This window comes from Thamnophis elegans, chromosome 5 (assembly GCF_009769535.1).
Source record: "Thamnophis elegans isolate rThaEle1 chromosome 5, rThaEle1.pri, whole genome shotgun sequence".
Lineage (NCBI taxonomy): Eukaryota > Metazoa > Chordata > Lepidosauria > Squamata > Colubridae > Thamnophis > Thamnophis elegans.
In genome coordinates this window covers 51274344-51292136 of record NC_045545.1, presented here as the reverse complement: position 1 = coordinate 51292136, position 17793 = coordinate 51274344, and the positions used below count along the sequence as shown (strand labels likewise).

At 38.0% G+C, this 17793-nt stretch overlaps 1 protein-coding gene across 1 annotated transcript; it reads left to right on the top strand.

The window, feature by feature from the left end:
- The first annotated feature begins 9213 nt into the window (after positions 1-9213).
- On the top strand, positions 9214-17245 carry LOC116509384 (gastricsin-like). The gene is made up of 9 exons (XM_032218536.1): positions 9214-9269; positions 10668-10815; positions 11267-11384; positions 11529-11647; positions 12495-12694; positions 14563-14685; positions 15668-15815; positions 16368-16466; positions 17093-17245. Exons 1-9 carry the CDS (start codon positions 9214-9216, stop codon positions 17243-17245), a joined length of 1164 nt encoding a protein of 387 aa, XP_032074427.1.
- Positions 17246-17793: the final 548 nt, after the last annotated feature.

The following is a 17793-nucleotide window of genomic DNA, read 5'->3' as shown; positions in this document are numbered from 1 at the left end:
TAAATACGGGGATGGGCTTCAAAAATTTCAGCAATAAGTTCTCTGCTCGGTTGCTGTGTGGGCGAGGCCATGGTGGGGTCTATTTGGCCTCCTGCACCACAGTGAGGCCATTTTCGTCTTTTTCAGGCTCCGGAGGCTTTTCTCGAGCCTCTGGGAGGGCAAAAACTGCCCCGGGTTCCGGAGGCCTTCTGGGAGGCCCGGTTCCCCATCTCCCCAAGCCTTTGCGTGGCCCTGCACTTACCTCACACCCAAAATGTGGAGACTCCTGGGTGAAGTGGGGTGGGGTGATGGGCAGAGTGTGGTGGGCGGGGTCAGTCGGAGGCAGGTTCTTCAAACCGGCAATAACGTTAGCTACTTGTTCTCCTGAACCTGGGTGAACCTGTAGCAGCCCACCCCTGGTTAAACATGCAAGCACCTGCCTGGTATGAAAGATAGAAGTCTTGATGGTGAACGTTGCAGTTTCTGGAGACAGCAGAATAGAAAGAGCCGGAGAAAATCACAAAATAGAAGTAGAATCACTGTGGCAAAAGAAAGCAAAGATTAGTAACAGATACCTTGGGTGCAATCCTAAAACATCTGGAGCACTGTTCAAACACCATCAGCATTCATAAAATCACCGTCAGTTAAATCCAAAAAGCACTTCACTTAAAAGCTTACATTCTGCAATGATTCCTCTTAAACCATCCAACAATCTTTGCCTGTCCCAGGTCCTTGGGAAGGACTTGATTGGTGGATAAAATTAAGCCTAAACATGTGGCTGACTGTCACCAAACATATTAAATGAACAATCATCGAGCCTAAACTAACCAGGCAGCCTAAGTAGCAGTAATAATCAAAAGCTTGGTAGAACAAGAACTTTGCACTCTTCAGACACTTTTTGTTGGTATTGATGATACAGATGTAAATACAGGTTTACAGATGATTTCGCCAGCAGCTTCATGTAGACAATCAACCTGGGAGAAAACTGAGTTGTGTGGAACCACAATGAAATACTCCTTAACTGTGTAAACTTCATTAATTTACACAGTGCCTCTAATCAGACAATGTTGATTATACAACACGAGCCCTGTGGAACCACCTTGTGCCACCTTAATATATTTTTAATTGTGTAAGCTTCATTAGTAATGTTGATTAAGATTTGAATAGCTGAGCTCTTGTTAGTTCCAAATGAGTTGTTTGACTGGCTAATGGAGCTCAGTGCATTAGCACTGAGCTCCTTGTTTCCTAAGCCAGCCCTCCTGCTTCCTGATTTAAATTGGTTCTGAAACAGGAATGGAGAACTTCTGGCTTGTCAAATTAATTCAGGTTGCTGAAGTTTCTCATCTAGTCTCTCAACTGGTCTCCAGCTCTCATTTATAGGTGTTTGCCTATATAAGATTTCTTAAAGCTCTCTTTGCAACCAGACACTTCTAAAGAGAGAAGGGCCAAGTAAGGAATTATTTAAGTCCCATATCCCCAAATCCCAGAAATTAGACTTTCTAGCTTAATTCTGTATTTAATTTAGTAACAGTTCCTTGAATACTAATAGCTACCTAGAGTCTCAAGACTGGGGTGTAAATAAATACATACAAACTTGAAGGTAACTACAAAAGCTCAACTGTATCAGCATTGAAGTGAATTAATGGGGAGAAAATACTATTACCATGTACTTCTTAATGACACAAAGTCTTGTTGGGGTAGAAAGGGGAGAATCTAAGAGCAGGCATGTCTGCTGGTTATATAAGCTGTTTTTCACTTGAACCCAAGCTGTCATAATAAGATAATGTAAGTTATATGGCAACATGGCTGCTGCAAACAAAACATTTTTGTTTGTTTTTTAATGAGCGGGGGAAAGGAAGGATAAAATACAGAAGACAAGGCAGGAAAAGAAAATAATAACAGCAACAACGAGGCAGGTCCAGACAAATATATGAGCTGTAAAAGAAAAACTGCATATACTAGTATTAAAGTAAAATATATATTCTGTAAAAAATATTTCTAAACCGCTAAAGAAAATATTTATTCTGCAGTATATAAGATAAATCCAGAAATATGCAAGATGTAAATGGGCATGTATGGAGGGGATTGGATGATAATGCTTAAAAGTGTCAGAAAAGAATTACTAGGTTATTTGGCTGTTGCAATGTTAGATAATGGCAAACTAGCACAGCTTAGAAATGACCATAAAATAAATGTTAGGCTCCAAGAGGGAAATGAAAAGAATTGACTTAGAACTCCATACAACTGCATTTGGTAAGAAAGGTAATTCTTTCAAGAGAAGCAACAGAGAGGAAGATGAAATTGCACTGTGTGTTAAAACATCTCCACAAAGTTGGAAAACCAACTGAATGGATTTGACAATATTGCTGACAGCTTCTGGATAGATAGGGAAAAAAGAGAAAGAAATCAAAGAAGGAAATGTGGGTGAGAAAATGGTGATAGTAAGAGCACTCAAGGAAGGTAACATACTGCAATTTATTCTGAATGTAACTGAATTTTGTTTTGGAGAAAAAAAATGACACAATTTAATAAATTAAAAATCTGAGCAGAGGCAAATGAGATTTTACAGCAGGTGAAGCTAGGGTAAACAAGGAGCTCAAGACAGTTAAAAGTTCCTGAAAAAAACCTCATCAAAAACAATTTTGCCAACAATTTTAATGAAGGAGGAAGAAGAACATTGGCTCCTCCTCCCATTTCAAAAGAAGAATTCTTGTGGGATATGTCACCAGGATGAATACTGTACATACAGTACTGAAGTGGAAGCTCAGTTCAATAAAGATACTGCTAGAAAAGCTAGAGCTCAGAATCTGTGGTTGATGAAATACAAATATGTCTTCCATAGGTGTATTTATTTAGTTATTTTACAGTTTTAATAACTTTTCCAAATTTTCAAAAGCATATAACATAACAAATAGAGGAGAAAATAACTGGTATACCAATTGCTCAATAAAATATCTTATTTCAACTAATGTTAATAAAGTGCCCTGTAATATTCTAAGTAATACACCCAGTTAAATGTGTGCCTTCATATGATAGGATAAAGATGGCTGACTTGCTTTAGTACTTATGAAAACAACCTTAGAACTGCAGCTGGTTATCATTTCCATACTGCAAAATCTGCCAATGACGGTTGATAAATGATCCATGAAACATTCACAATATAAATGCAATTAAAATATCCATCTTACCTAAACTCAAAATATTTAAATCTAAGCATAGTTACAATAATTTAACACAACATGATCAAATAGTCCAAAGCAATAATAACAATCATAATAACAATAAAACAATGATGGCAAAATTTTATCATCATATATACCCCACAAGTCTTCATCTTTGTCATCTTCTGAAACATTAATAACAGGAAGGGGCTAATCTTACTTATAAAAGTTCACTCTAAAGGACACTTCTATAACAGAACACTGGGACCAAAATCAAGAAACAATGTTTAAGGGTTTTTCTGTGTTCATCGTGGAAACAGGAAGGCTCTTTTAGGATTGGCCAACTGTAAAGGATTGACCACTTCCAACTGTATAGGATTGGCCACTTCTGGTAGAAGACTATAAGAACTGTGATATAGCATCAAAAAGAAATACAAATACAAATACAAATACACATTTAGACTTCATTAATAGAAGTAGAGTTTTCAGATTATTCAATTCAACTTTATCCTGCAGCAGTCAGGAGATAGCTTGAAAATTGTATCCACATCTGTGTGCCTTATTTTAAGAAGGATTCAGGAAAATATAATAGATTCAGTAAAGAGTAGCAAAGATGATTGAGCACTTGGAAAGAAAGAGCGCATCTGTGCTTACCGCTTACTGTATGTTGCTCCTGACCTCTGCCAATGCCAGCTTGATTATGAGCCTGTTCAAAAATTCCTATCTTGACCGAGATAATTTAGCAACAGCTTGCAATGTATTCAGTTCAAATTGTACACTACCAAACCCTCCCGTTGGATTTTCCCCCTGATACTGTGCCCTCCCCATTTTCCAGGAAAGCAGTTACTTTTCTTTTCATGCCTTTGTAAGTTAAATATATATAAATTTATATTGGATTTATATATGCAACATTAAACTCTCAAAATGCACAAATATGTAGGCCCATCTTGCTTTTAAAAAATTCACTTCATTCTTATTGCACTTTTTCTTTCAAATGCCTTTGAGAGTTATCCTTACCATAAGCATAACTGCTGCCTTGTAAATGGAAGGTTAGAAACCCAATAATAAAATATTGCTATTTTTTCCTTACTTCCCAATTTTCTTTGTGTGCAAAAGCAAAACAAAACTTCAACAGTGGTGCACCATTTTTCATCTCCTCTAGCGCCTAAATATTTTTTTCCCCAAGTTCCAAAATAGCCCTTAGTTTTTCAGTTGTTTTGAAGCTGAGGGTGAAATCATTATGGGTCCAACAATTATAGACAGCGACACATATTAGATACACCTTCATGTGATCTATGCTGTCATCGGTCATCAGTGCCCTACTGGATTCTATATAGGACACATTTGTACAAACTTTGCACAAAAGAATGAATGAACATAAGTTTAATATCATGACTCAAATCAAGGAGAAAGTAATACCAGAGCATTTCATCCTTCTGGATACTTCATAGTAGACCTCAGAGTGAATGTTTCAAAACAACACATATCAAAACATTTCAGGCAATCTCTGAAGGTTTTGAGAAATATGATGGATATTTAATATATTATTAATTAGTAAGCTACTGGTAATCTGTGACATGTGCAAACTGCATGTGCATAACCAATCTATCTTTCCCTTCCTTCCACCCTCCTTTCTTTCCACGGCACTCCAATTTAAATCCTCCATCAGCCTAGCCACTCTGCCACTTTGATGAAATAAACTAAAGCTCATGAAATCTTTTAATAAAATCTGTTGGTCAGAAAAGGTGTTACTAGATTTCTGATTCTTGTGACAAAAAGATGTGTCTGGGGTGAAAGAAAAATAAAAGAAACAAAGTACACTGCTAGAGTTTGGAGGGATTTTTGGGGTGGGGTGGGGGAGAGGTGTTAAAGGAGGCTCAGGAGATTTTTTTTTCAATCTACATTTCTGCCAGGATTCAAACCAACAACCTCCTATTTTGAAAGCAAGAATTCTACTTATTGTAGTGTTATAGCATGGATGGTAAAAGGCAGTTTTAAAAGCTTGTCACTGACTATATAGCAACCTTTGATTTCTTCAAAGTAGCAAAGGAATTGCTGGGTGAATTTGCAACAAGTATGCTACCTGAGATGAATAAGAGCACTCAGAATGGCATAACATGGAAAGGTGTGCTTTTGAAGCAGAGCAGAAAAATTTGCCATCTGTTTGAGCCCTCCAGAAATGAATGCCTGGCCCTTCTGGTGGCAAAGCAACAGGGCATTTTGGATAACCGTTTAGGTCGTAAATATAGAGACTGAAGGAGATGAGAATGTTTGGCCTTGGGAAAGAAGACTGAAAGAGGATACTAAGGCATTCTTGAAAGGATGTTAGCCAGAAGACGATTTAAATTTATTTTCTATTGTTTCAGATTCCACATAATACATGATTTAAGATACAAGAAGGCAAGTTTTAAAACACAGGAAGACAAATTTCATTTGCTAGAAAAAGAACACTCCACAGTAGTAAAAGTCGTGAAAGATAATGAGTTCCGCTTCACTGAATGTATTTAAGGCTAAACAGGGATACTTTAATCTGAAGGGGATTAGACCAGATGGCCTAAATAGCCTATTCCAATTTATAAGTTTAAGAAAATAGTGAATGTTCCATTGGTTATACTGAAAATCTTGCAAGTGTCAATAAAATCAAAGCATACATGACAGCTTTCCCATTTAAGTTCTATTTTATATTCCATAACTAAGAACTTTGTAGGGCCTCTTCCCACTGTTTATCCAGTGTGATAAATCTCTGCTAAGCAAAAAGTTGTTGAATGCTTTCTTTTATATAATTAAAATTGTAAAGGACATTTGATTTGCTACATGACATTTATTGGTGAATTGAAGGCCACATTCTGCCGAGATGAATTGGGTACTTCTAGTTGCTTATCAGTCACTGCTTTTAGCGGATCGCTTGGTCCCTGTTTTTGGCTGACTTTACATGGTCAAAATGTGATTTGTTATCCACCACGATAAGATTTAAATTTTCATGAAGGTTAATAAAACTTAAGTATATGGGAACTGACTTTTTTTTATCAAGTAGCTGAATTAAAAACTAATCATATACTAAAACTGACAAATAAATTTTCAGAAATAAGGCAGAATTTAACTAGGCCACAAACAGCTTTTGTCTTACCTACAAAAGAGGCAAACATATAGTTTCCTGAGAGAAAGAGGTTTAGAGAACAAAAGGTATCTCAAGGTAATATAATACAATTAGGAGCATGACTACTTTCTAGAATTTTCTACACACTTTATTCAGAGGTAAATAATCTTTAGGCCTTAGTGTCTTGTTTCAGGTTTTCAGGGCTCCAGTCATCAACTGTTGAAAATACAGGCTGAGATTGCCTTCATTTGGAGGTGAGAAACAAATGAAAACCTTCTTAGAAGCGCTACAGTACGCAAATATACTCTTAAGTCAATTATTCCTAGTGTCTTCACCCATTGCCATTTTTTGATCAGCATTATGGAAGTAGGCTGTCATTGTCTTCTCTTGAAATGTTTTGGGACTTTCCAGGTTCACCAACCATTCCTAAATTCATGTTGCATTGTTCCACATATTTGGCAACCAAAAAATATTACTTGAAGCCTTTCCTTTCAAAGGCAGTTTGGAGTGACCATTTATTTACATTTAAACCTGAACATAGTATAAAGGAATGTAGAACTGACCTTGGGGAAATATGAGAAAGCCATAAAAGAGGGGAGTGTGGGAGGATTGCTTGCAGAAAAGATTAAATAGTCTGGGGATAGAAGGAACTCAAAGAACCCCATCAAAAAATGGACATGGTCCCCCCAAATACGATTGCTAGCTGGCTATATATGGATGTGATAAAAATGGAGCCAAAAATCTGTTTTTGCCACAAGACAAATCCTAAGAAGAAAACCAGGGAGGTACCTGGGATTCACAAACAGAGAATCTGCATAGGAACAATTTCATCCAAGGCCATTGTCACCTACTCAAGTGAAGCTGAAAATAAGTTTTCAATTGGCCAGGAAACACTTCAGGAATGATACCAAGTTCCCTCCAGAATTCTGATGAATTCTCATTCTTGACATATCTCCCGTTGCCCTGGTGTTCCTGCTGCTCTCTTCCCCCCTAGCAGTGTCCAGTCACTTGCTTTCCTTTCTGCCCTTGTCAAAGGGATTAACTACAATTTCACTAAGGACCCTTTGGCTACCAAACTCCAGAACTTGAGTGCTTCTACCTAGCATTTAGCAGCTGTGATATAAGCAACCTACTCACCACTCAGTCAACATCGTCCCCTGGGCATCCCACTCTCCCCTGGATAACCAAAAGAAGACAAGTTCCACTTTCAATGTGCAGGGTAAGCCAGATTCACCTCACCCCAGTTTTTCACCCAAGAATGAAAGCATGAATTGCTGCTCCCCCTAGGTTCACTTCCCAAACCATCTTAACTTGAAGTCATTAATCCAGTCCTCAACTCTCCCTTCTCTGGAGGCACTGTCTATGGAGATTCCCAGTCATCCAGGTCATGGTTGTCCCAAAGGCTGTACTGAAGATGCTTCTTCAAGAGGCAACTGGACTTACTTGAAAGTCCTTGAAAATCCAGTTGTCTTTTGAAAAAGCACCTTTGGGTCGGGAGGCACTGACGGAATCCGACTGGGTCTGTCACAAGTTACAGAAAACAAGCTTTCTTAAGTCTGAAATCAGAAGTTAGAACAGAGTTGACAGCCAAAAAATAGCTCCTGTTCCACACCGCTGCTTAAGGGAAGGTTCTTAGGATACATGTTATTTCTTTTGGTGGGCCACCAACTGGCCTGGCCTCTCCACATCCTCTGATCTTGCACAATTTCTTTGAGTTTTTCTATGCTCTGATTGGTGTCGCTTTGATAGTGTCCAGCCACTGTCTTCTTTGATTGCCTGGTTTCCTTTTACCACTAACTCCTCCGGGCATAATTGATTTCTCCAGTGAACTCCCCTGCATGACGTGAATGACATGACATCCTTGTTGCAGGAAATGAGATAGTATGGTCAGAGATAAGAGAAGGGCAAAGTTGAGAAATGGATGATCTCTTCCTGAGATGAGAAGAAGTGTTGACAATCCATATAAACAACATTATGTTATAAATTAGATCTTTACATAATCTGATTTAGAAGAGGAAAACTTCCTGGGTCTCTTCTCCCCACCCCCACTATCAACTGCATCATAGTATAATGTTCTACTCACACTCCTATGGCTTTGTTATGGGAGACTGAATCCAGGGATGACCAACTAATATATTTTGCATTTCCTTATTTCAGCTGCCAAGGATGACAGGGAAGGGATGCTACTAACACAGTGAGTTCACTAGTGTGTGTGGTTTGAAGGTTTCACATTTAAAAGAATGGGAATGTTTTTTTAATGAGAAAAATACCATTAATATTTTTAATAAATAGTAAAAATTACTATATATTTTCTTTATTTGTAAAAATTACTGTACCATGGATAATTGCCATTGTGATGCTGGGTTTTAGATTATTCAGGGATTCCCCAAAATAGAGTATGAACTCTGCTTGCTTATTCCAATTGCGTTTCAGAATGGATCTTCCCTGAAATAAATGTAACTTTTCCATTTAGAATATTACAACATGGAATTGTTGGGCTGCTGATACGACGTAGGTAAACCTTGGATGAAAACAATATAGATTACATATATCTGACTTCAGTGTGACCATGTACTTTTCCATTTTAAATTCAGGCCTATAACCAAAAAGTTTTCTTCTATCTATCTTTTGAAACACACATCAAAATTGTTGTCACATGTACAAGTGGAAATATTTTAATTAAGAAAACTGAAGGCATGATGATAAGAAGTAGTACCAATCTCTGCCTTTAGAACATTATGTAAACAGTATTTACTTTACTGATAAAATATGAGATAAATTTCTACATGTTTTTGAGAAGAATCTTGGTATGAAGTATTATGATCCATTGATAAGGAGTCCCATATGACTTTGTAGAATATGTTCATGAAAAAAATGCCCCAACTCAGGGTATAAAAGAAAGGAACCTTGCATAGCCATCCTTACCTTTTCCTTAAAAAAATTCAAGTTTGCAACTGCCTTTAGGAAAAGAGGACCATGAAGTGGCTAATTCTTGCTTTAGTGTGCCTTCACCTCAGTGAGGCTATTGTCAAGTGAGTATAGCATAATTATATAATAGCTTCAATTGCCTTTCAGCTTCAGTTGCTCTCTTAATTCAAAAAATCTTGTTTGTTTCTCTCTCACTCTCTCTCTCCTAATTGTTTTCTTTCTTAAATGAGGTTTGCATACCTAACTCCAAAAATAGTTTGGATTGATTTGTGGAAGTCATGGGGACAGTAGACATTGCACTTGATGTACCTGCCTTTGGAGACCATCTGGTGGGAAATTCATGGACTTTCTTCAGCAGTTGATTGGCCACTGCTGGATTAAATGAGTCAGGGGTTTGATCCAGTATATATTATGTTTATGCTTTTAAGCTCACTGCATTTCTGTATCAGATGAATGTCCTTTTCCTAAGGTATTCAGAAATTACAATGCCTTTTAGACACAGTTTCTAGAACAATGTATGCATTTACACTTTTGTAAATATACACTACTATCTTGCTGTACAGTACATTTATTTTTTCATAGGATTTTTGCAGAAGAACTGCATCCACAAATTCAAAAACTGCTCTTCTGTGCTGAAGATTAACTGGATTGACTTTATGTTTTAGCTCAAAAGTAGATGATTAGGTAGCATTTTCTTAGGGATGTAGACTACAATTAAAGATGTATACACTAGGATAAGCCATTACAACTCCTAGGAGACCCTCAGATGCAATGTTAAAATTAGGAGTAACAACTCTTTTGTGTAGCTTTTATGATAAATAACAGCTGTTTCCTATGGGGATATTTTCAGAATGATGTAATGCATTTTTGTGTTGCATTAGGTAGATAATTCATCCCATTCCATCTTCTCTCTGCAAAAATATTGAATCAGATTTTTTGGGGGGGAGGGGGAGCATTTAGTCAACTGGAATTATGCAGGTACAGCCTTGGCTTCCAACACTTGATAGCAATAGTACTTAGACTTATATACTGCCTCACAGTGCTTTACATCCCTCTCTAAGCATTTTACAGAGTCAGTATATTGCCTCCAACAATCTGGGTCCTCATTTTACCTTGGAGAGATGGATGGCTGAGCCTGCCGAAATGCAGTCAGCTGGCAGTCAGCAGAAGTAGTCTGCAATACTGCATTCAAACCACTGCGCCACTGCAGCTCCTTGATAGAATAGACAACATTAGATAACATTGTGTTATTATTGAAATTTGTAATCCTATTGTAGAATAATAGAGTTGAAAGGGGGACATTGGAGTGCTTCAGTTTGATTTCCTGCTCAATGAAGAAAAGATTTAAACCCTGACAGAATCAAACAGAAGTTAACATTACTAATTAAATGATACTGAGTTCTGTCCAGGTGAACTCTACAAATCTCAATGAAAAAAACTCAATATTGGAAGTGTCTAGAGCTGCCAGTTTGATTCTCTGCTTAACTGCTTATCTCACACAGAGTCCCCTTAAAAAAATTCAAGTCCATGCGGGAAGTGATGCAGGAGAAAGGTGTCCATGGACCACTTCTATACAAGTATTATGATCCAGCCAGAAAATATTTCAATAGCTTTGCCATTGATGATGAGCCCCTTGCTAACTTCATGGATGTGAGTATCTGGTTAGTTAAAGGCAAACTATCACAATTATGTCAAAATGAAAAATAGACAGGAAGAGTTTACATTAGTTGAGGAAATCATATGCCTGGTTCCAATTGCAATTGTGTTATAATTTGGAAATCTGGATAACTAACATCAAACACACTTACATGTACCCAATTAATCATGAAACAGGTATGAAACCCTAATTAAATTGTAAGTGTACTTATGTGGATATACAGTACCTACTTAAAAAAAATCCTATTTAGAATCAGCTGGAATTTTAAAGCCATGTTTCTGAAATTTTATTTCTTCTACATTTTTACCTATCGATATTCCTAAAATATATCATACAATATGTTTGAAGTGTGTACAGAATGTTCTGTTAGATGTGCTAAGTCCTTACATAATCAACATTCAAGTGTGGAAGACCTGAATGATGACCATGTTTTCCTTTTTCTAGATGTCCTATTATGGAGAGATCACTATTGGAACTCCACCCCAGAAATTCATGGTTCTCTTTGACACTGGGTCATCCAATCTCTGGGTGCCATCCGTCTATTGCCAGAGTGACCCTTGCAGTGAGTATTCTTTCTCATTCATTTAAGAATAAAGATATGCATTTTTTTTTGTCCTTCACACCTATTATGCTGTTATTTAAACCTGGTTTTGTTATGGATTCAAAAGTAAAACTTTCTCTCCCCCACTCTCATTTCCATTACCAGGAAACCATCCATTATTTAATCCCAGTCAGTCTTCTACTTATTCCAGCAAAGGACAAACTTTTGCTATACAGTATGGAAGTGGTAGTCTCACTGGGGTCTTTGGCTATGATACTGTAATGGTAAAGTATTTGTTTGACTTTATATTTCTAACACAAGGCAATATTATTGATATTATACAATGGACAGTATTGGTTTTGTCAGTGACTGAAATCAAAATGATGATGATATTTAGTAATGAATTGAATCTTGAAAACATTCAAGCCTGCAAATACTTAAATCTCATAGATGTAGAGAGAGATTGGGGCATTTCCACTGGTCTTACCTTCTGCTGAAGTATCATGGGGTTTAGCTAACGTCCTTATATTGCTGCCAAGGCTTTGATGGACGAAGAAGGGAGAGCTGCTAGCTGCTTGATGTGGATGACACAAAGGGAGTATCAAAAGCCAATCCTTTCCAAAGATCACTGGATAGAGGACTGGGCAACACACCTTCCTTGTTGTGAGAGGGGAAAATACTAGGAGCTGGTGCAGAATAGGAATTCAACCAGTGTTAGCCCCTTGCTCTGAGAGTCCCAAATAACTTGCCTTCTCTCTTTTCCACATCCAAATCTCTATTTTTGTGCTCCTATTCATTGTGAACACCCTTTTCATGACATTAGCTCTTTCAGTTTGCATATTTATGCGTTGAACATTTGAGAATATAAGAAAACTTGAATGAGGGTTCTCTTGTTGAATCTATCCATTTGTATCAAAAAGGCTAACATTTTGAAAATCTTTTTAACATATTTCATGATCAATTGACCACGATGTTAGACAGGTTTCCCATCCTCTAATACCCTGCCCAGTGAATTATTTCTCTATTACAACAAAATAGATTAGCTAGTCATAATTTCAATTTTCTGGACTTCTGTTAGGCTATTGTGCTGTATACTTTTCCTATCTTCTGACTCATCCTGGTCCTTTGTAGATCCAAGGCATTCTTATTACCAATCAAGAATTTGGCCTAAGTGAAACTGAGCCTGGCACTGCTTTCCTCTATGCGAAATTTGATGGCATCCTGGGTTTGGCCTATCCTTACCTTTCTTCTGGTGGTGCCACTACTGTAATGCAGGGAATGATCCAGGAGAATCTGCTTGATGCTCCTCTTTTCAGCTTTTACCTGAGTCGGTGAGTATGAAGTCTTTTCTACCTTTTTGTTTTAATTTGGCTGTTTCAGTTTACTACAATGATTGTTTCTCAATTGTTGTCTATACCTTTCTATGGAGAGATGGAAAACTTACGATCACAGGTTCTTTTTGACCTTTGGTTTCTCACATTACATATTTGTTTTAGAAACCTATCCAATGGAGGTTTCTGTAAGATACTTACAGTAAATTCTCTTTGGATTACAGATTTCAGATCCACAAAACACTTCTTCATATTAGTTTAAAAGGCAGACAGAGAGAGGGAAGTTTTTGAATATATCAACTTTACATCATTAAAGTCTCAGCCGCTCTAAAGTATTACTGAGTCCTAGCCTTGAAATGCTGCTCATGCCTTTGTTTTAAAATTATGAGAAAAATGTTCTTCCAGTTGCTTGATAATTGTTTTCCTATTAAAATAGATTCTACTTTGTCTACATTATTCTCAGCGTGATTTAGGATTTCTTTAGAGCAGGGGTCTCCAACCTTGGCAACTTTAAGACTTGTGGACTTCAACTCTGGGAGACCCCTGCTTTAGAGTTTCAGAGCTTTAAAAATGGTTCTTGAAATTAGTGATATGAGATAAAAAGTATTATTTTTTACCTTATCATACTTGTCCTTTACTCTGTGTAGCTTCTGATTTGCCGGAGGATCTCACAGCTCTCTTTAGAGATTTAGAGATTTAGAGATTTATTAATATTTGTAGGCCGCCCTTTTCCCTGAGGGGACTCAGGGCGGCTCACATAAAATAGGGGAAGGGGAGATACAGACATTAAGATAAGACATATAATAAAATAATAAACAACATACATTCATCATTCGGGAGGGGAATTATCCTTGTCCCCAGGCCTGAAGGGCGAGCCAGTTCTTCAAGGCTGTGCGGAAGGCCTGGACGGTGGCGAGGGTGCGAATCTCTACGCACTTTTCAGGGTGGATACAGAGAAATGAAAAGACCTATTAACTGTCATCCTGGACAATAGTTTTAAGATATCAGAGTCAGATTCCAGATTAGTATTTTGAAACATTTCCTAACTATAAGAGCAGTTTGATAGTTAACCAAATACCCCGAGAGGTGCTGGGCTCCTCTTCAACAGATTTGTTAAAGGAGATCATAGTGAGTGACCATTCATGACTGGTTTAAACCAATGTTTTTCCACACTTGGCAACTGTAAGGTGGGTGACTTTAGTTTCCAGCATGTTAGCTGAGGAATTCTGGGAAGTGTACCCCACAAAAATGGCCAGGTTTGAAAAAACTTAGTTTAAACTGAATTCCACTCCAGATAGTGAGAATGGATTACCTAAATAGCTACTTCTGTTTCTGGTGTTGCATGATACTGTCCATTGGCATTAGGCCAAGGGTGTCAAACTAGATTTCATTGATTTCATTGAAGGCCGCATCAGCATTATATTTGACCTTGGGTGGCCGATGTTAGCGGGAATAAAGTGGGCATGGCCAGGTTGATGTCACTTGTGTTGGGGGTGCCTGTGGTGGCCTGAGCTCCCTGCCAGTCAAAAAGGCCTCTTGAGCTTTGTTTTCATATGTGATGGCCTCCTGCAACACTCTGCCAGCCAAAATGGAGTTCAGGAGCCTGTTCTGGCTGGCAGTGGCACTATGGGGCAGTCCTTCGCTGTTTCCAGGATAGCCCCGTGGGCCAGATCTAAGTATCCCATGGGCTGGATCTGTCACATGGGCCTTGAGTTTGACACCCTTGGACAAGGCAGCTCCTCATTATTTCACAATGAAAAGCCCCTCACACACAGGTCCTTCAATCAGCTAAAAAGGAAACATTGGTATGAACCAGCAATATATCTCAATAAGATTATCCTTGTGACTTTCTCCATTGATTTCATTAGGCAGCCAAGTGTACAGGATGGTGGTTCACTTATATTCGGAGGAATTGATTCCAGTCTCTACACTGGTCAGATTAACTGGAGTCCAGTCACCCAAGCCTTGTACTGGCAAATTGCAGTTGATGGGTAAGGCTGTTTTCAGGAGTAATATTTGCCAAAGAGCCTGATGGAAAACCAACTGAATCTTAAGTCTTATATGAGGAATAATTCCTTGGAGATGGGATTTTGAAATCTCTATGTCAAAGGACACTAGTGGGGCCCCAGAACCAATCAGAATGTTGCAATTGGTAGTTTTTGATATGACAGAAGGTGAAAGTATTAACTGGAGAGGTATCCAATTGAATGTAATAGCAATAGCACTTAGGCTTATATATTGCTTCATAGTGTTTTACAGCCCTCTCTAAGCAGTTTACAGAGTCAGCATAGTGCGCCAAACAATCTGGGTCCCCATTTTACCCACCTCAGAAGGATGGAAGGCTGAGTCAACTTTGAGCCTGGTGAGATTTGAACTGTCAAATTGCAGTCTGCTGGCAGTCAGCAGAAGAGTCTCTGGCTTCCTACATCAATGCATCTCTGATTCTACTAGTAGCAGCTGGTCAGCAGTCATTAATTTTGTACTCTACAAATACGCCTTTCCAGCTTGCTTTTATTTCTGGGACAATACTGTGTTTCCCCAAAATAAGACAGGGTCTTATTTTCTTCTGACCCCCAAAATAAGCACTTGGCCTTATTTATGGGGAACTCTTATTATTTTTGAGCTGCAGGAGGTGGCAAGCAAAGTCACCTTGTGGCTGCTGCTATATTGCAATATTTTCGGGGAGGACTTATTTTTGGGAGAGGGCTTATTTTAGCATTTGCACTCAAAAGCCTGATTTTGGGGGAGGTATTATTTTCAGGGAAACAGGGTAATCCTTTTTTCCTTCTTTGAAATAAAAAACAACAACAACCCCATGACTCAGGGCAAGAAAAAAACCAGGGCAAGAAAACAATCTGATTTTATACAAAAATAACCACAGCTGCTCCTGTTTCGGTAATGTCACTGAGTATCTTTTGACTAAGTGTGGAAGAACAATTTGACAGCAAATATCTCTGGACTTTCTTTCTCTAGATTCATGGTCGACAACCAGGTCACCAATTGGTGCAGCCAGGGGTGCCAGGCGATTGTGGATACTGGAACATCCCTACTCACTGTTCCTGGGCAGTTCTTTGAAAGCTTGATGCAGCACATTGGAGCCCAGCAAAACAACTATGGCCAGGTATGGGAAAGCTGCTAAATGCAGGGATGGAACTGGCAATCCTAAATCTCAGCACAAGATCTGGGATACTCTTATTGTGGGTATGAAAATATTTCCCAAATGTATCTAATATAAGATGACGCAAAAACTGACTCCCTTTATACTCATTTCATTTATCCAGGCAATGGGACTTGTGAGGTGGGATGGGAGGAAGGAGGTTGCCAGAAAATGTACAGCTATCTGGCAAGACCTACCCTATCATGGTTGCTAGTTCTTAGTTTAGCTTTTGTCAAATCAAACCAAACAAGATGCTAGTGGAGGTTCAACTCCCATCTGCTAGTGTAGGGAAGAGATGGCTTTTTCTTAAGAAGGCTAAAGCAAGAAATAGTGTTTTCCCTTCTAATGCATCTTGATATGGAATTAAGCCAGTGGGCTTGTAGAAGGAAGTAAATCAAAATAAGGTGAGCAAGATGCTATGTAATCTACTTACTTATTTACTCTCTAGTTTATTCCTTAGAATATTGAAATTATGGTTTTTGTACATTTTCTCTATATTTTTTTCCTATTCTATAGTATGTGGTTAGCTGCAATAACATTCAGAACTTGCCGACCATCACATTTGTCATCAATGGAGCTTATTTTCCTCTGAGTCCATCTGCCTATACCCTTCAGGTAGGTCATTCTTTTCAATAGCTGTTTTCATGTTGGTCTTAGGTATCTGAAATTACCTTGTATCAGGCATTTACAAGAGAAAGTCATTTACTAGAGAAAGGCATAGCACAGCTGGATCTCTTCATGACATTTTATTCTCCTTGCTGTCCTATGGAAAAGCAGGGAACATGACTTTGAGATGCCCTCATGGGAAAGCTGAAGAATGGAGCTAAGAAAGTTGGCAAGATACTATGGTATATAAAAAGATATGGGTACCAGAAGGTGTAAAATGGTGTAAAGCATTGTAGCATTTAAAAAATAAATATTTGAGAGGCTTGGGTAATTAAGGCCAACAATTTATCTCCTGGTGGTTCATATATTGAACTTTAGATCACACTTCTCTTGTAGGAAATTGAGTAATAATGAACTGAGCAGGCCTAAAAATGTATTCTTTAAAATGAAGTTTGCAGACTAGTGGATAGTTTTGTGATTAAAAATCTTGGCAGTTATATGTGATTACAACTGTAGAGAGTTGGAATACTGAAAGTTAAACTTTGCTTTCTCAAGTTAACTGCCTTGAGTTATTTCTGATATTTTGCCTTAGCCCCAAAGTTTTAATGTAGTATATGCCTTTTTCTCAACAGCAGTCTAGTAACTATTGCCAGATTGGCATGATGCCTACTTACTTGCCATCCCAGAATGGGCAGCCTCTGTGGATCTTTGGTGATGTCTTCCTCAGGTCCTACTATTCTGTGTACGACGTGGGCAACAACCGGGTTGGCTTTGCAACAGCAGCATAAACATATCCAACAGTCTTTTCCAGGTCTTTTCATCTGCAAAAATCTTCCATTAATAGTGATAATAAATCAATTTGGTTTCCTTCCCAAATTAACTGGAAGCAAATAAAAACGATGATGCAAAGGACAGTCTTATGAGTGGATTTTTACTTGACCAACTTGACAGCATGGTACAGGAGCGATAGTTGGAAGAAATATGGCATCTCACTGTTTTCTTTGAACAACAGAATTCATCTATTTATTATTTTTTAAATCTTTCCCTATTCCAGGAACTAAAGAAAGACTGTATAATATCTTCTTAATATTTCTTCTTACATCATCTTATAATTACATCCTTAGTGTAGTTGCTTTGAATAGACATAACTGCAACCAAAGATTTCCTTTTTAAATATAGAAATAAAATTAAATATTGGTCCTAATAATTCCTTTAAATTCAATAAGAAAGAAGGAAAACCTATAGGCTAGTTTTCTGTGGGGATCAAATCTGGAGAGTACATACTGAGCATATACCAAGACAAGCATCAGCATGTCATCAATTTCCTTTATTGATC